The 25774-nt window shown below is 46.8% G+C and overlaps 1 protein-coding gene and 1 long non-coding RNA gene across 10 annotated transcripts in view; both read left to right on the top strand.

The window, feature by feature from the left end:
• Positions 1 to 9544: 9544 nt before the first annotated feature.
• The window catches only part of JADE1 (jade family PHD finger 1), a 53610-nt gene continuing 37380 nt past the window's right edge, over positions 9545 to 25774 (top strand). For 4 of the 9 annotated variants that reach the window (XM_059698042.1, XM_059698038.1, XM_059698036.1 and 1 more), the window contains exon 1: positions 11419 to 11842. Coding sequence is in view for 2 of the 9 variants with exons in the window: in XM_059698038.1 (XP_059554021.1) it covers positions 11539 to 11842 (304 nt within the window). In the remaining 7 variants the exon portion in view is untranslated. Of the gene's footprint in view, positions 9848 to 10173; positions 10265 to 11249; positions 11389 to 11418; positions 11843 to 25774 lie in introns of those variants that run through there. The other 5 variants (XM_059698043.1, XM_059698039.1, XM_059698046.1 and 2 more) reach the window with 5 other exon arrangements.
• On the top strand, positions 19440 to 24399 carry LOC132235538 (uncharacterized). The gene is made up of 2 exons (XR_009453041.1): positions 19440 to 20202; positions 20887 to 24399. It is a non-coding gene; the product is annotated as an uncharacterized LOC132235538 (long non-coding RNA).

The following is a 25774-nucleotide window of genomic DNA, read 5'->3' as shown; positions in this document are numbered from 1 at the left end:
GGGTAATATGCAAATTGACCCTAGCAGCAGAAAGACTAGGAATGACTGGTCACTATGACACACACTGACCACCAGGGGGCAGATGCTCAATGCAGTAGCTGCCCCCTGGTGGTCAGTGCACTCCCACAGGGGGAGCTCTGCTCAGCCACAAGCCAGGTTGACAGCTGCCAGCACAGCGGTGATGGTGGGAGCCTCTCCTGCCTCCTCAGCAGCGCTAAGGATGTCCAACTGCAGCTTAGGCCTGCTCCCCGCTGGCAAGTCGACATCCCCTGAGGGCTCCCGGGCTGCCAGAGGGATGTCTGACTGCCAGCTTAGGCCTGTTCTCCTGGGAAGCGGGCCTAAGCCAGCAGGTGGACATCCCCCAAGGGGTCCCAGACTGTGAGAGGGCACAGGCCGGGCTGAGGTACCCCCCCCCCCGCAGTGCACAAATTTTTGTGCACAAGGCCTCTAGTAAAAAAATAAACACCAAAATTTTAGTGGGGATTGTTTTTGAGTAATAATGTTTTTGGTGACTTTAACTTTGATTTTGGCTTCTCTAAAACATAACATTTATTACTTTTAGCATAGAAAATAAAAATGACAGTTATAATCTGTTGTAGGTTTTTTTGGAGACTGCTTACACAAATATAATGGTCATTCATTCATCACATTCAAAATATTTATTAACTGCCTACCAGTTGTTAGGCTCCGTACTACAAACACAGTAGAGAACACAACTGACACAGTCCTTTAATCACCAATTCAAGTGAAGGGTACAAAAGCTTAGAAAACACAGAGAGATGTGATAACATAGTGATAGTACTGAATGTTGTGGAAGCTTAGGGAAGGGTAGGGGTTAGGGAATAGGATAAAGGCTATTTGGTGGAATGTAAGTGACTTAGAGCCAAAAGAAAGGATAGAGAGAGGGGAGAATGATCCAAGCTTAGGGATAAGCATTTTCAAAGGTTCTAAAGGGACACACCACTAAAGAAATGTGAAAAGTCACATGGCAGGGGAATGGAAGGGGAGATGTTGGAAGGAGAGCTGGAAAAAGAAAGTAGGAATAGGAACATGAAGGTCCTTATGGGTTATGTTGATGACATGTTCTATCCATAAAGTAAACAGGAAAAAAATGGCATTTAATGGGTTTTAAATGTGATCATATTTTTTCTCTAAAGAGATCGCACTGACTACTGAGTAGGGAATGAATTAGAGGGGGACAGGACTGGAGGCAAGGAGACCAGTTAGCAGTAGCTTGGGTCACTGTGATGATGATAAGGGCTGTAGGGATGGAGGGTGAGACCTGATGAAGAAGTGACGTGGTGACTGATTGGGTTGGACTGGAGGTGGTGGTGGTAGGGGAGGTGTCAAGGTAAAGCAAGTGTCAAGGACAATGTTTTGGCTCCTGGGCTGGCAATTGTGTCTGGTGGTACCACTAGTTGAAATATGGGACAGATGAGGAGGTGCAAAGTGGGAGGGAAGTTGAGCTCCGTTTGGGACATGCTAAGTTTGAGTTTCCTGTGGGAAATCCAATGGGGTGTTTAGGAAGCTGTTGGGTAGATTCAAGTCCAAAGGTGAGGTGTGACACTGGCCATAGAGACAGGCATGTTGGGGGTGGGGGGGCAGAGGGAGTGGCAATAATGAGGGTAGATGAGATCACCAAGAGATGTATGTAGAAAGGGAAGAGAAGAGGGCTGAGGACAGGTCCCTAAGGAAAACATACCTTTAGGGGACTGAAAGTGAGAAAGAAAATGGGCTCAAACCTGGTCTGGGACAGAAATTTGGTGTGTGATGTAATTTACAACTCCTTCTGGGAAGCAATTAGCATTCCTGATAAAGTGCGTGAACAGTTTTCTGACAGACTTTAATAAGACTGAGAACTCCTTCTGGGAAGCTAGGGTTACCCATCCAGCTGATTGACTAACCTAATAATCTTTAGCCAGATGTTCTTTTTTAAAGTTCCATTCTAAACATGGTTGGTGAACCATTCTTCTTTCTCTCTCTCTCTCTCTCTCTCTCTCTCTCTCTCTCTCTCTCTCTCTCTCCCTTCCTTCCTTCCTTTCCTTCCTTCCTTCCTTCCTTCCTTCCTTCCTTCCTTCCTTCCTTCCTTCCTTCCTTCCTTCCTTTCTTTCTTTTCCTTTCTTTCTTTCTTTTCTTTTCTTTCATAAAATGCCTCAACCAGAATTACTCCTTCAGTTGATTTTTTTCCCCCAAAATGCTTCTCAGGTACTCAAAAACAATTGGTTTGAGGCCTTGCTTTAGCCAAAGAGAAAGAGAAAGCTGCAAGAGAGGAAGAAAAGGCAGGCAGGTAGGAGAGAACGCAGCAGTCTATTGGTGTGTGGACGCCAGGTGGGAGCAGGGCATGTGTGGACCACCATGTCACATGCCAGTGGATGTTAAGGACAACAAAGGTGACAAATCGCCATTGGATTTAGCACCAAGAATGTCAGTGGTGGTCTTGGCAAGAGCAGTTTCTCTGGGGTGATTGGGAGCATAATTCAGACTGCAGTGGGCCCAAGTGAGTGTAGACCGTTCTTCCAACAAGTGTGACTGCAAAGAGGAAGGAAGAGGGAGAGAGCTTTCAGAGGGTTTCTTTTTAGTGGGAGACGTAAGTACATTTTAATGTTTGGGAAGGACTCAATAGCCAGAGAAGGAGGAGGTACCCACCTGAAAAGAGAGTTAATCTTTTTTTGTTTAATATATTTTTATTGATTTCAGTTAGAAAGGGGGAGGGCAAGAGAAATAGAAACATCAATGATGAGAATCACTGATTGGCTGCCTCCCGTACGCACCCCCACTGGGGATTGAGCTCACAACCCAGGCATGGGCCCTGGACCAGATCCGAACCTGGGACCCTTCAGTGTCTGCAGGGCGGCACTCTATCCACTGAGCCAAACCAGCCAGGGCAAGAAGAGCTAGTCCTGAGTTAGAGGCTAGCGAAAGTGAGTGAGGCTCAGGGCATCCTCAGCCCGTGGAAGGTCATCTCTCAGCCTTTGTGATAGGAAAGAAGGGGGAGCGTGAAGGTCAAACTGGGCCTGTGCAGTGGCCTCTGTCACTCCTGTGATGTGGGAGTCAGGAGCGCTGCAGAGGGTCTGCGGTAAGAGGAAGGGTGGCAGGCCGAGGACCAGAGGAAGCTCTGAGAAAGTTCCTGAGCACAGCGGGAGATTGCTGACTGTGAAAACGGTGATTTCAGGACATCCCGGAGGTGGCCGAGGCTGAATACATTGTGGACCCAATAAGTCTGGTTTTCTCGAATGGTGCTTAGAAATCGTGATTTGGGCGTGAAGACGGCTAAAATATTTCAACTAATCTGGACTGTGGACTGTGCTCAGTGACACCATGGAAGCTTTGCAGCTTCCTCTGCCCATCCTTTTAATACGACTCCTTCGTTTCCAGCTCAGGCAGGCTCTGCTTCGAGCTCTGTAGACACTTCTGAGTGATCTCGTCCACTCCCATGGCCTGTTAGTCTCTAGGCTGTAGCCCCGCCTTTCCTTTCTGCCTTTTGGGCATCTTCAAATGGGTGTCTCCTCACATCGAACTCAGCAATGCCCCTGCTCTTTCATTTCCTTTCCTCTGAAAATGAATATAAGCTCCAGGAGAGCAGGTCTTTCCTTGTCTTTTTTCACTCCAGCACGCTGGAGCTAGAGCTCAATGAATGCCACTCAGTTCTCTAAACCTTTCTTTTTTTCTTTCAGTTTATTTTTTATTGAATTTATTTTGGTAACAATGGTTAATAAAATTATACAGGTTTCAGGTATACAATTCTACAACACACCATCTAGATATTGTATTCTGTGTTCACCACCCCAAGTCAAGTCTCCTTCCATCACCATTTATCCCCCCTTAACCCTTCTATCACCCCTCTCCCCTCTGGCAATCAACTTGCTGTTGTGGGTCACCTTTCATTCCAACTTCTTCCTCACTTCTGACATCCAAGCCATCAAGTTTTGTCTACAACTAAATGTGCTTCAGAACAGGGGTGTGTGTGTGCGGGGGGGTGGGGGGGGGTGAATTAGCAAATAATTCTAACAGAAACTGCTTGCTTTCCCTCCTTTGCTTCATTAGCACTGGAACTAAACCATGGGAGGCACCTCCATCCAGCTTCCTTCCCCCCCTCCCCCCACATCCTCCAGCACCCACCCCCTCAGCCTCAGAGAATAGGGAAGTCAGTTTTTCATTTGCTAATGATTGGGGCTCAGCGTATAATGGGCCATTAAGGGGATTCGGAAGAGAAGAGGGAAAATGGAGCTTTCCTGTGGAGGGGTCAAGAGGCGCTGGAGTCGCAACCCCGGGAAGTGAGGGAGGAGGGGCCTGGGATGGATGGGGCTGGGAGACCAGGGCCCAGAAGGACCTGCAGAGGCCCCGCCCCCCCTGACTTCTGCCTGGGTCCAGGCCTGAGCCTCCGCTCTGCGGGTGGCCACTGGTTGGGAGCCCTCCGCCCGGTGTCATCAGTGAGACCTCCGACTGCTCACCACACGACAGCCAACAAGTCAAGTGACAAGGAGTTGGGGGCAAGGAAAGCGACTTTATTCAGAAAGCCAGCAAGTCGAGAAGATGGCAGGCTAGCGTCCTGAAGAACCATCTTCACAAAGCACAACATTCAGGCTTCCTCATGCCAGGAGAAAGGGAGACGGGAGGGACTTGAGGTCAGGAGGTGGCTTATCACCCCGGACATCTGGAGCTCAGCAGGGGCCGCAGGGTGGTGGTGAAACTTTTTTGCTTTTGGTCAACAAACTCGTTGCCTGGTCACAGCCACAGGTTCCCCTAAGTCTTTTGATGAACAGTCATCATTTTTGCACATACCTTCCTTATCTCCTGGGGGAGGCAGTTTCCAGCAGGGAGGCTGTTTCGTCATTCCTAGGCCACCGGTTGGATTCCTTTAGTGATTAGCATCGCTATGTGCAGGACTAAGCAGAAGTCGCTAACTGACCTGTGATGGGAACTAGACAGGCTCCAGCAAGGTGGGGTCAGGCAGACTGATTATTTTATTCCATTACTGCCCAGCACCATGGCCTCTACTCAATGGGAGCCCTCCAGAGGTGTCCCAGAGACGTCCCTGACTGGCCGGCAGGGCAGGAAGGAGCGCTCACCCTTTCCCAAGCCCTTGTTGAACTGAGCAAGCTGGAGACCTCTGGAGGGCTGGGGCTGTGTTAGCCGTGCCTCCATCACAGGCTGCCGTGCCCGCTGTCTCCACCCATAGTCGGTGACTGCAGTCGAAGCCCCTATCTCGCCTGGTCACTGCAGAAGCCTCCTACCTAGCCTCCCTACCTGTGTCTCACCCCCACCCACGCATTCTCCACACAGAAGCCGGAATTTTTGTAAAAAACAAAAAACAACACTTGGTCTCCCACCCCCCTTCCTCACCTGGCTAATCCCTATAATCCTTCAGGGTTCAGGTTCAGGTCATTTATTCTGAGGCGTCTTCTCTGACCAGCCTCCTCACCGCACACACACAAGATTAGGGTCCACGTATTCACTTCCTCAAAACCCTGTGGTTTATTGTAAAACTTGTTTATATTTCAACTGGCCTGTGGGCAGAGAATAAGTGGGCAGGGGACTTGCCACCTTGTCTGGGGCCTGACTCTGCTCCAGTGTGGAGGATGGAAGTAAGATCTACATGCGTGGCTCTCAAATGTGGGTGTGGGCCAGAATTAGTCGGAGGGCTTGTTAAAACACAGATTGCTGGATCCCCCTTTCTGATTTGGTAGGTCTGGGGTGGGGCTGGAAATAATGCGTCTCTGCCACGCTCTCAGGTGCAGCTACTGGTGATCACATTTTGAGTTCGCACAGCCCTGTGACTGTTCAGAAAAAAGGAAAGGTCGAGTGAGAAGCATAAGCTTTGGAAGTCTCAGAGAGAGTAAAGTGAGAGACTTCAATCTAAATTAAAGATGGCAACACTTTCCAATGGTTGACAAGGTACAGCAAGTAAGTATGAGAGTGTGTGGTTGAAGTGGCCAATAGATGAAGGTATGATGTGCAGGCAAAGATCTGAAAGTTAAAAAAATAAATAATTTTTACTTAACAAAGTACAGGGCTGAAATGAAAACAATGAAAGAGGTAAGTGAAAAGGAATATTGTAAAGTCGAATGTGTGACATTATGGCAATTTTATTTAAAATGCCTAGAAAAAAGACTGAACATATGTGGCAATATTTATAATAGGCGAGTTTTATTTCCTTCCTTCACCTTTCTAAATTTTCAAAATTCTCTCCATGATCATGTTTTCTTTTCAATAGGGAAAATCTTTTCCTATGTGAAACCTCCTCAAATGTCAAATGTCTTGGACACTTCCATCTAGTTGAAGTAATTTATCTCCTCTCCTGTCCCCTTGTCAGACTTGTCTTTGATATTTTAACTTGTGCTAAAAGTATGAAAACCAACAAAATGCAAACAATCCAAAGTAGACAAAAGGAGAAGAAGAAAAAGAAAGAACCTCAAAGAAAAAACAATTTAGTTGGTACTGACATCAACAAAAATGTATCTTGGTTACTGGCCTTCCAATCATTCTTACAATTGAATGTTGTAACCACCTACCTGGCTATTCAGGATGGGTGACCTCAGGGACTGGTCTGACAGGGAGCTCTGGTCCTAATCGCCTACCTGTGACCTCCTGTTTCTTCTCATGTGGTTCAGGCATGGGCTGAACATTGTCCCCAACTTCACTCTTCTTGTTCAGAGTATTCCACATGTTCCTCCTGGAATTAGATCCCCTCCCACCCAAATAATGTCGTTCAAAAAAGTTAATAAAGTTATTCTTTTCTGTCATTTAGTTATTAAAATTACTGTCTTTAAAAATTACTTAACAAACTAAGCTCTCTTCATAACAGGGTTTATTTGGGGCATAAATTCAATCAAAGTACATAAATACAATCAAAGTACAAATAAACTTTTAGAACACAACCCATTTTATCCAGGAGAGTACTTGTGCAATAAAAAATTCTCTCTGTGCAGCATAATGTATACCAATTGGCAATGGTATTTGTCAGTAAGAATTTCTTGCTCATTTCTGTAAAGGAATGAGATAGTACTTTAGCATGTGAATCTACTTCACGTCAAGTATAAATAATTCAGAATTTCTTGTCAAGACCTTATAATTCTTTACCTACAGAGTAGACACAAAGGAAATGATTAAGTAAACATTTATAGGTGTAATTATGAATGGTTTCACAATCAGAAATATGACTATCCAAATTTTTATTCCATAAAAATCCATTATATGGAAGAAAATAATTAAACTGTATGACTACAGCAAAATGCAAGGAACATATAAAATTATAATTATCACCAAGAATACTGATCGGATCAGAAAAGACTAGAATCTTAATATTTCAACTACACTGACAACCTCAGTAGCTATTTTCTTGACTATCCTTTCATTTCGAAAAAATAAAGTATGAATTAACAAAATCATTCGAGAAATCGGGAAATGGCAATCCTCAGCGATTTGGTAAGGCAGGAACTAAATGACAGAGTGGAACCAGAAACTCGTTTGCCTAACTGCCAGCGTAGTACCTCTTATTCTAGCATGTATTGTCGGTGCTGCCAGAAGGCAGACCATGTCACCGCCTTTCCTATTTTAGAAATAAGTTTCTTTGGAGGTCTGATGGCAAAAGACACCTGTTATTTTTTAAATGTTAGCAGCTAATGATTTAATGACTTTTTTTTTTTTACATATTCTTTCTCCATTCAAGTTGTCTTCTACTCGTTAAATAATCACTTTTTAAATTAGGTAAGAGCAATCAGAAATTAGGAGGTAGATTTAATCTTGTCTATCATCTCACTGGGAAAACTAAGACCCAAAGAGATTTGTCCAGGGTCTTCTGGTCCAGGGTTATTTATAGCACATGACACTGCCTCAGCCATGACTATTCGGAAGAACTGGCATAATTGAAAGGATGTTCCTGGAACCATCGGTCTTGATCAGTGTATCTGTCTGTGTGGGGTATTTGGGTGCCGTTTTACTTCTTTAATTTTCTTATCCATTTATTCACTTCTTTGATTTTGTTGCCTGATGTTTTGGGAATGGAGACAGTCAGTAAAAGACATGTAAAATGGCCAGGGGCGAGTGCAACTTCAATATTTTAGGGGGAATGAGTAAAGCAAGTCTAGTTGGAATTTAGAAGTTGCAGTTTTCCATGGAGAGAAGACCAAGAAAGGGATATTGGAGGGATGGCTGAGGGATTGATAACCTCCTACTGCCAGGGCCTCTGCTGGGCACTTTTATGGGTTTATCTCATTCCTCTTAACAACCCTTTAGGTAGGGGCTGTTAACCTCATTTTATTACTCTTGAGGCTCAGAGTACTGTTATTTACCCAACAGATACACACTGATAACAGGTAGAGCCAGTCCAATACAGGGTTTGCCTGGCTCTGCACCTGCGTACTTCACTTCCACCATAGAGTTTGTGTGAGGTGAACCAATGAAGACAATGACTGCAATGCAATACTAACAATAGTAAGAATGGTAGCCTAGTGCTTTACATCCGTGATCACTTTGGACAGGATTAAGTGAGCACATGAATTGGGCCGATGTGGTGTCTTTGTGCTCTTTGTTAGTGAAATAGGCTATGTCTTAAGATTTCCTTTGGCTTACTTTGTTTTCTGAAAAGGAATGGGAAGGCTCAATTAGTTTTGCCGCGTTCATCAGATTGTATGTTCTTCATGTGGGTGGATGGGTTGGTGTGTGACTGTGTGAGGTCAAACTGGATATATTCAGAAGAATGCATCCAATGCCTTTGGGTTAGATGCTGAGTTTTGTAATTAGTGATCACTGTTCCTATTTACTGAATGGGCATTTTAATCCCTACGGAGTTCTTTTTTCCCTTTGAGGCTGAATATCATATGCACCCTTATTTCTGTAGGGCGGGGGTCCATGAAAGAAATATGTCAACCTTCCCATGAAAAAGCAAGTCTGTATTTAGTGGAAAATCAATAACCACCCATTTTCACCCCCCCCCCCCCCCAAATGAATCTCTGATGACTAATTTTGTATTAGTCTGCAACTCCAGTTTTAGCTGTGGGCTCAATTCTCATATTTGGAAGGTGATGCCCAGTGGTGTAGTACTGTGTAACAGAAAGGTGGTGTCAATTTATAAAAATGATCCCTCTCTTCTAATGAATTAATGCTCATTTGCAATTATCAGTTTGATACTAACTTAGGTAAAGACTTGTTCCAGCTCCAACACTGGATTCTCTGTCTTTAAAAATGTCATTCTAATGCGAAACTTATTACAAAAGAGTTATTTATTTTACCATTCAGTCTAAAAATAAAACCTCTCACCCAAATTTTACGCCTTAATAGCCACATTTTTTATCTGCACAATTTTAAACTAATTGAAAGAATCCAGGTCTAGGTTCTGTGATGTCGGACAAGAGTTGGGACTGGGACAGTTAGAAGGGGATCATGTGAAAACCCATTTGCCTGCCGGGAGACACCTCAAGAACGTCTAGGCTGGCAGGGGAGATGCCGGAAGAGCCTCTCGCAGCGGAGCAGTGCCCGCCCCCGCGGCCGCAGGTCGAGCGGGCGGCGGCAGGCCCGCGAAGAGTTAACCGGGGACGCGGAGCCCCCTGCGCCGCGGGCTCCCCGCGCTCCCTCCGCCCTCCGCCCTCCTGTCCCCACCCTTTCGTTTTGGCAAGGGATTAAAGTGCTCCCCCCTGTGGCAGCAGTGACCCAGAAATGAGTTTGATTCACACAGTCCTTCCTCCATAACCAGCCAAACGCCCGGCCGAGAGTGCCTCCCCGCGCGAGTGCCGGGTGTGTGCGCGCCGGCGAACGCAGGGGCCCGCCCGGCTCCCCGCCCGCCCTCCCGCCGCGGCCCGAACTCATGCGGCGCGGAGCCCAGCGCCTCGGCCGAAGCCTTCCGCAGCAGGTACGCGCGCGGGCCGCGGGGGGCGAGGGGCGCGCCGCGCCGCGCGGGTGTCCGCGCGTGTCCGCGCGTGGGGACGTGTGCGCGTCCCGATCCCGCGGCGGCGGCGGCGGCGGCGGCGGCTGCAGGACGAGCCGAGAGGCTCAGCCATATTTGATGGTTTTGTTGCTTTGCTCGGGAGTTCTCGGGAGTAATTTAATGCCGAAGGTCGCTGCCTAGTGGAAATAATATAGTACGTCATTAATATGGCGCCAAAAGATTGGGTTCTCGATACGTAGCGAGGAGGGAGGGCAGGCAGCCGGCGAGCGCAGCCCTACTATCCCACCAGTAACTTGGGCATTGCCGGGGCGGGGGCCAGAGGAGGAGGAGGAGGAGGAGAGGATGATTTTTGGAGCCTGAGAATTGATTTATGTTGGATCAGTAAGTTTTACTATGATTATTTTTCAATGTTGGGGGGCCTGAAGACTTAGAGCTTTTCCTTCTTTTGGATTTGTGAAGAACATGCGGTTTTCAGGTGAAGCATCAATTAAACGCGTTCAGCAGCAGAAGCCGAGTTTAGTTGGCCCAAAGTGCATTAGGCTGCATGAAAGTGGGAAGCATAGTAGCAACTTGGTAGACAGATGGCAATGGCAGAACGCAGGTTCGCATACATACATGGATCCAGGGTGTGTGTGACCGTGGAGGGAGGGGGACGACTATATTTGTCTAAATATAGGTATGTGTGTCTGTGTGTGTGCGTAGAGGTACATTGTGTAGGGTGGCCACAGCCCCGGCTCTTGTCACCGCGTCACCACATGTCCAAAATATTCATTGCATCAATTCAAGGGCAGTGAGCAGGGGGTGGAGGGACAGCTTGGCAATTAGATTCTTCCAAATTGGGTTTCCAATGATCGGACCTTTTACTTACAGCGAGACTGCCTGTAAAGTGTAAAACCCTTCCTCGGTAAAATTAGGAAGGAGTTGCATTGGTAGAGCAAAGTACCGATTAACCATGAACTTACTAGTAAAAACGGATTGCAAATTGCAACCTTTGGCACCATCTGCAAATTGTGGGGGTGGGGTCGCTTAGCATTCGCCGCCTGAAAGGAACGTGCAGTGTGTACCCCGGGACTGCAAGTTGCAAAGCCCTTCAGTGCACGTGTCCTGTGCCTGTGAGTCTGTGTGTGTGTGTGTGTGTGTGTGTGTGTGTGTGTGTGTGTGTGAGTTGGGGGCTGTTGTTCGGCAGCCAGCAGGCTTTCCGGGTTGTTGGCGCTGGCTTGCAAATTCGGGAGAGGGATGGAATGTGGAATGTTGACCGGGGAACCGAATCCTGTCGGAACGGTCCCATTTGCTGGAGAAATTCGATCCCTTCCACCTCCTTCCCGCTCCCCCCCCACCCCCCGCCCGCCCGCCCGCCTGCGGGCAGGAGGCGGGGCCGAGGACCGGGCTGCTGCTCAAAGTGGCGGAGCGCGGCGGCGGGAGGCAGGTGCACCGCACCCGCCAGTGGGGGTGCCTCAACTTCCGCGGGCGTTTAAATAGCCTCTCTCCCCTCCCACCGGTAATAGGTGACCTGGCGGCGGAGGGCGGCGGGGGGGAAAGGGCCGGGGGAGACTCGCGAGCGAGCCTCCGCGGCACGTGGGCAGGTGCTGGGTGGCCCGGGGGCCAACTTTTGGAGCCCGCCTCTGGCGGCGGAACAGAGGCGGCTCGGTGTGGAGATGGGGGCGGGCGGCGGCCGAGGTGCTGCTTTCTCGGCCGTGGTCGGAGCGTCACCTAACGGTCCCAGCAGCGTTGCGGCGGCCGGGGTGGGGGGGCTTAGGGATCGGGGATGCCCGGCCCGCCGCGCCCGCGCCGCGGGAGCCCCGCACAAAGCCCGCGCGCCGCGGGGGCGACCGCCGCGCCCCCGCCCGGGGAACGGCCCGGAGCCCGTCGCCGTCCCCACGCCGATTCCGGCGGCTGCCGCAGGCGTTTGTTTGTTGGTTCCGCGCCGCCTTCCCCGCCGGATGGCTTCCTGTGACAGAGGTGATCCACAGTTTCCAGAACTGCCTGGGGGCGGGGGCGGGGGCGGGAGCCGAGCCCGCTCGGGGCTGCTCGCCGCCGCTCCCACCTCTCCGCCGTGCTCGCCGAGCGCCCGCCCCGGCCCGGAGGTGCCGCCCGGGAGGGACGCGGGGCGGGGGCCGGCGCGGCCGTTGGCAGCGGCGCTAGTGGCTTCTGGACGCGAGGGATCGTTTGATTTGCCACTGGGGCCGAGCGGATTGGTGCGGCGGCGGCGGCGGGGCGGGCGCAGGCGGCGGCGGGGGGCGGCCACTTTCGAATGGAGAGGGCGGCGGCGGGCACGTCGCTGCGGAGCGAGCGGCGCTCGGTCGCGCCGGGAGAAGGTGTCATCGCTGCACCCGGGCTGATTCCGGCGAAGGTGCCGGAGTTACTTTCCCCTCCTCCCGCGCTGTTGTTTCTGTCGCCTCGGGAGGAGGACGGCGAGGGAGGGCGGGAGGAGGCGGTGCCGCGGCCCTGTGCGCATCCCGTGGGCGGGCGCTGCGCGGTGAGCTCCCGGTGCAGGGCGGCGGCCGCACCCCAACCCCGGTGGCCCCTAGCCCACCCCGCCGTCTCCCCCTCCCGCCGCGTCCCCATCCCCACCCCAGGGACCTCCGCCCGGCTCTCCTCGCGGCTTCCCCTCCCAGGCGCACGGGGTGGCCGCAGCCCCGGGGCCGGGTGAATGCAGCGAGCAAACAAAAAAGCGGGCGATTTAAACGTGCCTTCGAAACCCGTTAGGACTGTGTCGTGGCCCGGAGGTCGGTGAAAAGCCGCTGGGCTTTCTAGTAACGGAGAGGCGGGCGCCGCCGCGGCGACCGGGGTCTGTCGTCCTCCGCTCACCCCAGCCAAGAGAGAATTCACAATTTCCTTTTGTAAAGTGATAAGCTGCAGTGGAACGACCTAAGATAGCTACGTTTTCAGGAAAGTGGCAGAGAATCTGAGGTTTCCATTAACCAGAGTGCTTGGGGGCTTCTTTCCCAAAGGTTTTCATGAGGTGATCTATTTTTCCTTTTTAGAAAACCCCGCTGTGAAAGGCTAGCTCTCTAGTTCCTTGTAGCTCAAGGCTAATAAATGAACTAGTTTTAAGATTCAGAGACAATTATTTCCCTGAAAGCTGATTTAGGTAGTGGTCACCAGTGGTTAGAGATTACAATAGTAGTATTTTCATCAAATTACCATTGATCGATATTTAAGCGCTTCTAAGTGGAGAAAGGAAGCCTGCGACGTAACCATAGCTAACACTTTCGGTGGGATAATTTGTTGTAGAGGGAGCATCACGGGTTGGAGAGAAGCATGGGATATTCTTGTAGGTGACACTTTCTAGCAAATAACTGCAACCCAGAATTGTTTTGTCCCAAATATTTCAGTCTCATGTAATGCCACGTTTAAATAAGATGACTTTCTGATTGTTTGGCCTTTTGCTTTCGTCCTTAAACTTGTGTGTTTTTCATACACAAATGTATTTTGTATGTGATGCCAGCACTTTATTTCCACATCTAGAACAATGACAGCTTTCAGGTATTTGGTAGGTTTCCCCATGTCTCTCTTCACCTTTACACTAGTCAGAGATAAAGGGTGTCGCCTGACATGCAGTAGAACTTGACCTTGATTCCATCTTAACATCACATAGATCATGCACTGCTTTCTAATAAGTAAAGTTGCCACAGACACGTTTAACTTTGAATAAGCTAGAGAGAAGGAGCCTCCCCCCCCCCCCCCCCCCTGTATTAGCTCCTCCTCTGTCACAGGCTTTCAGCCTACAGAAGGGTGCTTTAGCTTTTATTATATTAGTTGCCAGGGTTGAAAGAGTAGCTATAAAGGGAAAACGGTGAAAAATTATTAGTGTGCCTGAGAGAGAACAGAGAGTAAAAAAAACTCTTTGGAGTTTAAGGAAATGTTATATTTTAAAAACGACTGTTGCTTAGCCCAGAGGCTTGGGGAGAAGGATTAACTGAAAAAAACTTGGAGGCCTTGGTGAGAATAAAAGCAGATCTCTGTGTGTCTCACCTATAGTAGGCACTTCATAAATACTCAGGTTTGACTTGAATGAGCCCTTGGTGGCTTGAAGTATTATTACAGAAGTGGTGTTACACGTACATTGTTGAAACTTAGAAAACAGAGAAGCAAATATAATCACATATTCCTACCACCCAGAGCTCACCATTGTACTGCTTTCCAGATAATTGTCTATGCATATGTGTGCATGTTTTAATCGCAATGAAATCGTACTGTCTATACAGTTCTGTAAGGAGTTTTGTTTTTCCTGTCAGCTAGCTTGGTAAGTTTTCATCTCATCTGTCACTGGGACATAGGTTTACTCAGTTGGCCCCCAAATACGACAGCAGCTTTGTCTATAACATGTCTGGTCGAGGCTCATTTATTGCATCTGGTTATTCTCCATACATAGACTTTAACCTACAGAAGCTCTTTGATAGAACCTCTGACATTGAGGAGCCAAGCCTTTGGAATTGATCCGTGATGGGGTTTTTTAAAGAGTTGGAAATCAAAATAGCATTTTATTGTCATTTGGAAGTCTTAGATTTGGAGGTTTTGTTTGAAAAATACTGCTCTAAAGAAATTTGCCTGATGCATTTGTCCACAGACGTGTTGGAAAAAGAAGGATCAGTTTCGGTACTGAGCTGGTTGGAACAGCAAACATCCTCATCAAACACTGATTACATCCTGTGTCTGTAGGGTTTGCACGCCTGCGGAGGAAGCAAGCATATAAGTCTGACAGTTCTGCTTCCTTACTTCCTGTTGGTGAAGCTCTTCCCTCCTTAGTATTATGGGCACCTGTTACGCCATCACAGTTAATGCTTTGTCAGAATTGGCATTGCAGACTCAGTTTTCCCACAAGATTAATAAAATAGACATGTTCTGGAGGAAGATATGGCATCTTAGCCAATACACCTTGCTTCTTTATTTGGATTGGCATTAAAAAGTTTGTCTAGATTGTTCAAACACTGAGTTATGTCAGTGTTAAGCTTCTTTCCTCCCCTCCCTGTCCAAGCCTATGAGTTAGAACATTGGCACCATATTCAACAATACTGTTTAAAAAATTTTAAAATACAGGGCGGCTTTGCTTGGAGTTGTTTGTTTCTTCGTGGTATCAGAAGCTTGGTAGGAACCTTAACTGGGAAAGTATTTTAATTCCTGAGACAGTAAGTTGTTTGCTTGACAGTTCTGGCATTCAGTCTATTTTCTCCATTTTCAAGATGTTGCAGCACTTTATGTGGTCATGCATTTAAAATTTGAACAATTAATGTTTATTATTTTAGTTCATGATAGTTCAGAAAGTTGAGACTTGATTGAAAATCTGTTGTCATTTATGTGGTGTACTTATTCAAACTGTTGGCCTGGGACTGTGAGGGTATAGATTTTGATGTTTTCCCAGTGGGCGGGCTCTGATGGCGGCAGTTACCTACATTCCTAATAAATGCAGGATTGGCCCTGCAGGGCCTTTGTACCTCTGAGTGACAGTAGCGGCCTGTTTATACGTTGAGTTCTAGTGGAGTAGCTTGGAACTGAGAGGAAAATCTAGTCTAAGGGGATATTTACCCTGACTCTGGCCATGTCATTTTGGCCTTATCTAGTCTAGACCTTGAATGATTACTAAGGATGTCTTTCCTCACCAGAAAGCACCACAAATAAAGATGGCCAGACATGGAGAAGAAAGCGTGGTCATTGGCGAAGGGATTGTGTGCTTCCGTTTTGAATCCTCTATTAACTCCGTGGTATATGATGTGCACTTAACAAATGTTCAAGGACCAAACTTTTGGTTACGCTACAACCAGTCCAGCATTTAACTTTTGATTTTGGCTTTTTGGGTAGCGTCAAGACATACTAAGGTGATTGAGGACAGTTGGAATAGTTCATTTTTAAAAACTTGGGTTCTGTTGGACTTATTTCTTGAAAGAATTAAACCATCCTTTTCTGTTGTTTTGAAAGCATTCCCAACTGGCATTAATATATTTTTATTATTGATCAATTAATGCCTGCATATGAGACTATTAATTTGAAACTTCACAACAGCTTCTAAGATACTTTCTAAGCACTTACTTTAAGTGAAGCTTTCAGTGGTGAAGGTACAAACCAAAGAATAAAACAAGCATTTGTTTCCTTTACTCCCTCCTCCTCCAGGGCAAGGAGCAGGAACTGGCAAGGTTAACAAGCAGTTGGAGTGTGAGCTGCCTGGTTTGCTTTTGTTTGGCCCAAAGTACTCTAACTAAACATGATTTAAAATTTTTCTTGATGACTCATGGTCAGCTTTTTTATGCACCTCAGTTATTTCAGTGTTGAAATATAATGACGCACTTAAGAAGTGTAGGCTGAGTGCTGGTGGCTCATAACTGTTTTAAAAGTCAGATTTAAACCTGGGGGACCTCTTCCCGGGAAAAATCCGGGGCCGCTGAAATGGACATGTCATTTCAGGGACTCACTGGATACTTTTAAGTGCATCTTTGGATCCCAGTTTAGTGTTTAAATTTTGGGGACTTCTTTTTATGATTTCTGCCTGATTCTTTTATATCACTATTAACCACGGATTGTCGTTAAAATCCCTGTCTAGAACAGTCATTTTTCTGCTTATTGGTTATTGGCTTGAAAATCAGATAAGAAGCTCGTTAGAAGTTTTTACAACTTGGAGTACACTGGCCCAAAGTAGGAGCCTCAGGGGTTTTCTTTTGAAAAAGATTCTCGGTTTCCTAGACATGGCCTTTATTTAAGTTGCTCAGAGCACCCTTCCCCCTTTCACTTCCCCTTGTGATTTCTGCCTGTCCTAGTTAAGGACTTCTCAAGGACAGAGTGTGTCCGATCCTTAACTTTGTAAGCATTAAGGTATTTGTCAGTTGCCCAGGACCTGGTAAATGACTCACATTTCATTGAACATGCATAGTGCTGGTTTCTAAACATGCTGCCAGTCTCTTGATTTATAACAGGGATCAGTAAACTTTTTTTTTTTTATGTGTGAAGGCCCAGATAAGATACTAAATGTCAATGTGTTAGGCTTGTGGGCCTGACAGTCTCTGTTCAGCCATACGAAGTACAAAGGCCTACTGTGGGCAAAAGGGGAATGAATGAACATGGCTGTGTGCCAATAAAACTTTATTTAGTCAGTGAAATTTGAATTCTGTGTCATTTCTATGTGTCATGGCATGTGCTTTTGATACCCTCTACCCCAACCCCAAACCGTTCCATATGTGAAAACCATTCTTAGGTCAGGGGCAGGACAGAAGCAGCCCGGGCTCTGATTGACAGTGAGACACAGCCTGACCTGGTCACCGGATTGTCTCTGTTGGGGCTCAGTTTCCTTTCTGGCAGGAACCTGAAATCAGAAGTTGAAATCAGAAGTGTGATAAATATGGAGGGAGATGGCTAGTCTGAGGACTGAAGCTTTTAACCCTTTGGTCCCAAGATCCCCTTTGAGGATAGGGTGTATAACACGGGCCCTGTGTGCCTAGGAAAGAAAGCACGCTGGGTAGTTGCACCCGCCAAGGGGGCCCTGCCAAGAAGCCCTGTGTAAGGGGATATGCCTTGTAAACCGCTTTCCTGCAGAGGGAGATAACCTCTCTCCAAGTAGGGTGTGTGTGCCGCGCCCATCAGAAGTTAGTGCCTGCTGCTCAGGGGACGCGCCCAGGACGGTGTTCAGGAACTTCTGGCTACACAATCCTCCGCTCCACAGACAGCATGGCTTTTGCAACCCTCGTCACATCAGCTTGCCAGGAAACCGCGTTTGCATTTCTAAGTTCACAGACTGTTGTTCACTGATTACATTTTAGTTGTCTGCTCCCTGACAACATGACAGGGCATGGCCTTCACCTTCTAGATACCTTCTTTCTAAATCCTGGTAGGCCTCCAGGGGGAGGAAGCCAAGGCGCAGGCTCCCAGGTGCCCACTCACCTTAGGGGCTGGTCTTTGGTTCGGGGATTGGCTTTGCCCTGGACCTGAGTCTTTACTCATGCCGCTTCACCTCCAGAATTCAGTGCACTTGTCTTTAAAATTTGGAAAGGTAGGTTTAATTATCCTTGAGATGGTCTTTAGCACCACAATTCTGACTTCATGGGCTTCTTTTGGGAAGTTTTCCTGTAGATACAATCCATGGGGGTAGACTCACCAGCTTCAAACCCAGAGTATTTCCCAGACCTTGCTGCTGAGTTTGAGACCATCCTGTGCTGCTGTTTCCATGAACGTAACAAGAAGACGTGTGCATTGTGATGAAATGTTTCTTTTCATACGTAACTCAGATGGTGTATAAAAGCAATTTTTGTTCAGTGTGCCACCTAGGTCTTCCAATTCATACATTGGGAGGCTTTTTTTTTTTTTTTTTTTTTTAATAGTACTTTAAAATTCTTGGAGAGTTAACATTGTTAGTGGTAACTAATAGTTTCTGACACCCGGCTATAATCAAGGAACAAAGTTCCTCAAAACAGCTGCATTTCAATCTGTGCGCGGCGTAATTGTCATTAGCTGGTTGAATCTGGTTTCCGCAGAAGCTGCTTTGTATATCCTGTATAAGAACATCTGGTTTGAACATTCAAAAATCTTTTAAAATTCCCCTGTAGACACTTTGCATTTATTGACTTACTAGGGGCCTGGTGCACGAAATTCGTGCACTGGGTGTGTGTGGGGAGGGGAGTGTCCCTCAGCCCAGCCTGCCCCCTCTCACATACTGGGAGCCCTCAGGCGTAGACCCCCATCACCCTCCGATCGCCTGATCGGCCCCTTGCCCAGGCCTGACGCCTCCGCCAGAGGTGTCAGGCTTGGACAGGGGACCCCCATCTTCCCCTGATCACTGGCTCTGGCCCCCGCCCAGGCCTGAGGCCTCTGGCCCAGGAATCATGCCTGGGCAGGGGACCCCCATCTCCCTCTGATCGCTTGCTCCACCCCCCTCCCAAGCCTGATGCCTCTGACCCAGGCTTCAGGCCTGGGCAAGGGGACCATCTTATCCCCCCAATCCCCGGCTCCGCCCCCCACCCAGGCCTGATGCCTCGGCCAGAGGAGTTGACCCTCATCACCCTCCGATCACCAATCACCGGATCGGCCCCTTGACCAGGCCTGAGGCCTCCGGCAGAGGTGTCAGGCCTGGGCAGGGGACCCCCAGCTCCCCGCGGTTACAGGCTCCGCCCCTGCCCAGGCCTAACGCCCCTGGCCTAGGCGTCCGGCCCGGGCAGCGGGGACCCACAGCTGCAGCAGCCCCGCGATCGTGGGCTCTGCTTTAGGCCCAGGCAAGGGACCCCTAGCTCCTGGGACTGCCAGCTTCGACCGTGCCCAGCTCCCATCGCTGGCTCCACCCCTACTTCCTGCTATCACTGGCCAGGGCGGCAAAGGCGCCTGATTCTCCGATCATGGCTGGGGGGCTTCTTCCTGCTTTCCTTTTGGCCTCCCTGCATTGTGCCTACATATGCAAATTAACCGCCATCTTGTTGGCAGTTAACTGCCAATCATAGTTGGCAGTTAACTGCCAATCATAGTTGGCAGTTAATTTGCATATAGCCCTGATTAGCCAATGAAAAGGGTATCGTCGTACGCCAATTACCATTTTTCTCTTTTATTAGATAGGATTCTTCCAAGGGAGGAATAGGGGTTGTAGACGCCTTTCCTATCCTTACCCTTAACTATGTTCATTCAGAAACCATCTCCTCTGAACACTTAGTTTTTTTTAAAGTGCTATATTTGTTGTTAATCCTCACCTGAGGATATTTTCCCATTGAGTTTTAGAGAGTGAGGAAATGGGGCGGGATGGGAGGATGAGAAACAATGTCAGAGAGACATATCAATTGGTTGCCTCCCGCATGCAACCCACCCAGCCGGGGCTGGGGATCGAGCCTGCAGCTGAGGTACATGCCCGAGGTACTGTGGGCCGATGTTCTGTCCACTGAGACAAACTGGCTAGGGCTAAAATGTTATTTTCAGTGAACTTTTAGTTTCCAGATGTGTATACATGCGTTATGTAAATTAGAACTTGGTTCAGAGACTCCAACACAGAATGGAACACAAACCTTTGATTTCAGTGAAATGCTTTAGAAAAGACTTTATTTTCATCTATTCTGAAGAGATTGGTCTTACCAGGTAAATGGTCAAAAAAGTGTGCAAGGAGGCAATAGGACTATATCTCTCCTATGGATTCTGACGGAGTGGGAGCACTGTGTATTGAGGAGGATTCTGAAGTCATGTCTGGAATTGTTGAAAAGAATGACCTAATATGGGTGGAAGAAATGGTGGTTGGTAGTCAACTCTAGAACATAGCTTTTTTACTTTTTATTTTTCCTTCCAAATAGTACTACTCTTAAAATGTATAAGAAGTTGAGTGTTTATTCTTTAAAGGTAGTTTATATCCTAGTTTTCCAGTTTGGGTTAGTGCTGGGGTCCAACCCCAGCAGGTCCAGGGGTCCCCAAAGGTATGGACGGAGTCGGCGAAGAAGGAACGACACGGAGACAGCGTTCAGTTGATCAGCAGCCTAGCCAGGATCTCTAGCCAAGTTCTGGTCAGGATCTCCGGCAAAGTTCTGGTTAGGATCTCCAGCCAGGTTCTGTGTCCATGTTCTCTTGCTAGGTTCTGTTTCTAGGTTCTGTGGCCAGTTTCTGTCCAGGATCTTTTGCCATGTTCTCTCCAGCGAAGTTCTTCTGTCTCTAGGTTCTGTGTAGGTTCTGTGTCTAGGTTCTGTCTAGGTTTCTGTATCTAGGTTGTCTCTTGTTGTCTTGTTACATCTGTATTTATACCAGTTGATTCCAATCCTATCAATCTCTATTCCAAAGGTTAGGGCGTTTCTTATCTCCATTCCAGGGAGTAAAGATTATGTAGCTTAAGCATGATTGTTCATAGTTAAAGTGATTAATTACCCGCCTGGCACTTAGTTAAGGGGTTTTATTCCCTCCCTAACTTCAGGGGAAATTCCCTACCTGGGGAAACAACCTTTCTCAGAGAGGTGACCTTGGTTAAAACACATAGTGCCAAGAAGGTGAGCAAACATATTAAGAACAGTATGCCATATATGCCAGGTCCCTTGAAACAGCAAGGATGGACCGGCCCCCGGCAGGTTAGTTTTTCTATTCTTATTACAGACATTTCTAGGGACTTGCTTCTGGCATTGGCTATGCTTATATTTTGAAAACTTTTGCTTTTGAACTAAATAATGGCTGATAGTAGCATTTTACAGCCTTATCCTATTACCTTTTCATTTTTTTTCCCTTCTGCACTTTTCCATCGGGTATTCTTTTGAAGCAAGACAAGCCTTTGATACCCATCTCAGGAAGGAGGTGGAATATATACTTTATTGATGGCTGTTCATTTTAGGCTGGTGCCTTGCATGGGGCCAAGAAGCTGTGCCCCAGGGTCTTCTCTGTATGGAGAGGAGCAGGGAAGAAAGGTTTTGGACTTTAAATCGTCACTATTATAAGTGTATCACAGGATCATGGTAACAAAGAAAAATTTTATAATGATCATAAAGAGAAGTAAAAGTTCCCAACCCATTCTATCTAGAACACTTTGGTCATATTTCTCAACGATTAAACACTATTAGCCTTTATGATCTTCCAGTAATTTTTCATGATTATGCAAGCAATTGGTGTATGTATTCTCTTCCCTCCTCCCTTTTATGGATAAATGAATCTATATTATATTTCAGGTCCTCCCCCTCTGGGTAACCCCCCCCCCCACCCCCGCAGTTTGCCTGTGTTTCTTTCTTAATACGTCTTTGGCATCTTTCCATATCTGAACATAAAAATCTAACAGAAAGGATTCTGAGTACATGAAATTAGGGATAGAAGCTCCAGCTTGGAGGCCTTGGTGACTGCCTTCATCGTTTGGGTGTGAATTCATTTATTTTTCCTGTCCAGGAAAGTTAAAAAAAAAAAAAAAATTCCAAATACAAATGATTGGAATGTTCGTAGCTGCTTTTCAGTCGTTGACTCTGACTGAGTCAGCAATGACAGAAGCCTGGGAAGGGTTAATAGATTATTTTAGGGCACATAAGCAGGAACTGGATTATTTATAAATTGGCAGACAGTGGCTGCTTGTGATTCACTTAAAACCACTCAAATTTATAAATTCCTTAAAAATCTTAAAAAACATTCTTATTGATTTTTAAAATCTGAGTTTAAAAATAATTTATGAAGAATTTACAGTTAATTAATGATAGTACTTGGGCTTTATTTGTAACGTTCATAAGAGTAAATGTTGTAGTTATGATTACCTGGTCAGTTTTAAAATTTGGGGGGAGAGATGGTTATTGCTAACATAAACTCTTTTCAGCTGAATATTTTCAAGTGTAACAACTTTGCAAAGGCTTATGATAGTAGCTTGGGCAGCATTTTCTTTAAACAAATTTTGATGTATGACATAAAGGACACATTTTTTAAAGTTCCATTTGTGGGGGGTTTGAAGTATTTAGACAAGGTTAAAACTTAACAGCTAAGGTCTAAGCAGTTTGTCAGTCAAATCAAATCTGTATTACTGTTTTTTAAAAAATATGTTTTTATTGATTTCAGAGAAGAGGGAGAGGGGGAGAGGGATAGAAACATCACTGATGGACTGCCTCCTGCACGCCACCTACTGGGGATTGAGCCTGAAACCTGGGCATGGGGCTTGATTGGGAATCAATTGGTGACCTCCCTGTGCAAGGAAGAACACTCAAGCTGCTGTGCCGCTCCGATTGGGTATGAATCCTTTGATTAAAGTGAGAAACCTGGGTTTGAGTTATAGTCACGTTAGTATTTTTAGATTCTCTGGGAGCATATGAATTAGATAATGGTGCCAATTTGAAAACTTCCATGTAGGCAATTAATGTTTGTTTTAAAACTGAGGTAAGAGTCCTGCTGGAGTGGCTCAGTGGTTGAGTGTTGACCTATGAACTAGGAGGTCATGGTTTGATTCCCAGTAGGGCATGTGCAGGAGGCAGCCCGATCAGTGATTCTCTCTCATCATTGATGTTGCTATCTCTCTTTCCTTTTCCCTTCCACTCTGAAATCAATAAAAAGATAAAACAAAAACAACACAGGTAAGAAGCATTGGGATTTCCTCACATTCACTTAGGGCCAGGAAATTACTGTGAAGTGTTGGTCATTGTATTTGGGTACTTTGGTACACTGAGTACTGCATACTCCATAGAGGACAAGAAGGTGACCTATTACGAAAATATAAGTCTTTTTTTCATTGGTGTGGATATGCTATCATCAACAACTTAGGAATCAAATTACCAATAACATAGTGTTTAAAGATAGTATTCAAATTGTGTGAAGTTAGCAAACAGAAAGGAGTAGTTCATTACAAAATACTTTATGTATAAGTAAGACCCCCTTGGTGACTGAAAATACATTATTTAACATTTTTATATTATACATTTTCTAAATACATTTTTAAATTCTACATTTAAAACACATATATTTTTATTGATTTCAGAGAGGGAGAGAGAGAGAGAGAAACACCAATGATGAGAGATAATCATTGATCAGCTGTCTCCTGCATGTCCCCTACTGGAGATCAATTGAGCTTGCAACCCGGGCTTGTGCCCTGATGGGGAACGGTGACCTCCTGGTGTATAGGTCAACTCTTAACCACCGAGCCACGCCGGCCGGGCTGAATTTCTTACATTTAGGTATTAGATTAACTTTCACAAAGAATGGAAGGACACCATTAAATTTAAAAGTAATTTAATGGAAGTTACTCCAGTTAAAGGTCAATTAGATATTAAAGTGAAAGCTTCTCACATTCCATAAAGCCTGTGAGCGTTGGATACAGTTCATGTGTGGGAATTCAGTCGTTGATCCAAAGGTTATTGTGATGTCCAGCACTGCAGTAGGGGATAGTCCAGAAATATAAGAGGTCTTTAACTGAACCTTCTCGAACTTCTTGAGAGCGAAATAAATAAGAATGGAAACAGTAGAGAAAATTGATATTTTGAGGAAGAAGCTAGCCTTTCTGAGTATGAGCCATAAGATAATTAAAATCACTAGGGTATAATTCTTATTACAGCTGTAGAGTTTATGGCCGGATAAATGGTCCCTGTTCAACCACAGAGAGTAATTCTGGTAACTGGACAAGTTTGTTTTCCTCAAATGGGTCCCTCTTTCCCAGGAAAGGCGTTGAATAAACATCCTCAAAATCTTAATCATCTTATTCTTTTGTGAAAGCCCTTCTCTCCTTGTCCCTGAGTTGATTTCTCATTCTTAGAGTCACATACCAGTCATGCCTCCCTGGGACACACCCTGGTCACTGAACTTGTTCCCTTACAAATTCCTGAACCACCTTCGGGATGGGTTCCTGCAGCTAATGGCTGCTCTTAGTATTACTGGTGTCTGCCCCCGGCCCCCCCCTTCCCCCCAAGGAAACTTCAGTTTCAAGGTTGTCAGGTACATTGCTATCTCATGGACAGCTCCATGTCTCACCATAATCCATGAATGGTAATCCAGTAATCTTTCCAGCAGTGGCCACACTGAAGCTGCTGGTCTAGTTGTGTACTTGCTGCGTCTCCCTGTGGACCATCCGTATCTTGTTCACCGTGTCTCTGGCATCAAACTCCATGCACGTTTAATTGGATTAATATTAGCTGATCCAGCACTGCATTTTAACTGAGTGACAGAAGAGACTGAAAGAGGGTGATCTGCATGTAATATTGAGGCTTGGGCCAGTGAGGGGAGGAGCCTGCTCCCCGAGCAGGTGCTGCTCTGAGCAGACACCACACCTCCCCGCTGTCTTGGCATGTCCCTCTCTACAGCGGGCAGGTGAGGAGGAAGGGCCAGAGGAGCCGCATTAGCAGAGGCTTGAGAACAGAGGAGGAGGTGTCTCCAGGGCAGAGGCCCGGCCCTGCCGAGGTAAGCTGGTCATGTTGGGAGAGAGGCTTAGGCAGAGCTGAAGGGCCAGGTGATGGGAGACCTCTGTGTTCTGCCTGGACCTGTTTGCCTTGTGGAGCAAAGGGAGAGATTGGCTTGGGGCACGGCTCGATGAGGTCACCTCAGAGGGAGGATTAGTTTTTAGAATAATTGGAAAGGGTAAGAAATTGTAGACAACCAAGAATGGAAGGGTGGTGCTTTAAGCAATGTAGGTATCGGTGGTTGATGACAGACCTCTGGGGCAGTGGACTTGAAGGATTCATACATTGTGAATCGACAAGCCTAGGATAAGTAGGGACGTGTATTAGTACAGAAATGAACAAATCGGTTTTTAGTGCGAAGAGGCTGCTCAGAGTAACATGCTAGGTTGGACACATGTTGTTAAATAGGGTAGTGCTTTGCCCAAAATGTGTGCTTCCTCTTCCAGTTCCCTCCCCTTTGTCCTTCCCGACTTTGCTCAGAATCCGTCCTGACTCCCTCAGCCTCTGTCCCACACAGCGTGCGTTGACCACTGTCAGGCACTGACCGAACTGAGCTCCTGTTGCCGTGCCTTCTCCTCAGCTGCACGGGGTCTGGACGGTCACTTCCCTCTAGTCCAGGGGTGGGCAAACTTTTTGACTCGAGGGCCACAGTGGGTTCTTAAACTGGACCGGAGGGCCGGAACAAAAGCATGGATGGAGTGTTTGTGTGAACTAATATAAATTCAAAGTAAGCATCATTACATAAAAGGGTACGGTCTTTTTTTTTTTTTTTTAGTTTTATTCATTTCAAACCGGCCGGATCCGGCCGCGGGCCGTCGTTTGCCCACGGTTGGGCTAGTGCCTCCTAATAGCCCAGGGATTCACGTGCTTGTGGGTCATCTTCTTGCCGCTATCTCTGGAGTGTTGAGAGTAGCCCTGTGATGGATTACTACTTAAACTGTTACCATCCAGATAATAGTGAGCCATTGCCCTAAAAGAGGCAGCAAAGTAGTGATGCAGGGGCCCTCTGCTCTCTCCCACTGGCTTTTACTGCACAGCTGGTTGTAGCATTCAACCACTGTATTGTGTTGCCTGAAGATAGTTACATGTATTTTGATTTCTTGATATAGTCAGTAAC

This window comes from Myotis daubentonii, chromosome 5 (assembly GCF_963259705.1).
Source record: "Myotis daubentonii chromosome 5, mMyoDau2.1, whole genome shotgun sequence".
NCBI lineage: Eukaryota > Metazoa > Chordata > Mammalia > Chiroptera > Vespertilionidae > Myotis > Myotis daubentonii.
The sequence above is the reverse complement of the archived record's forward strand: the minus strand, read 5'-3'. Positions and strand labels throughout refer to the sequence as shown.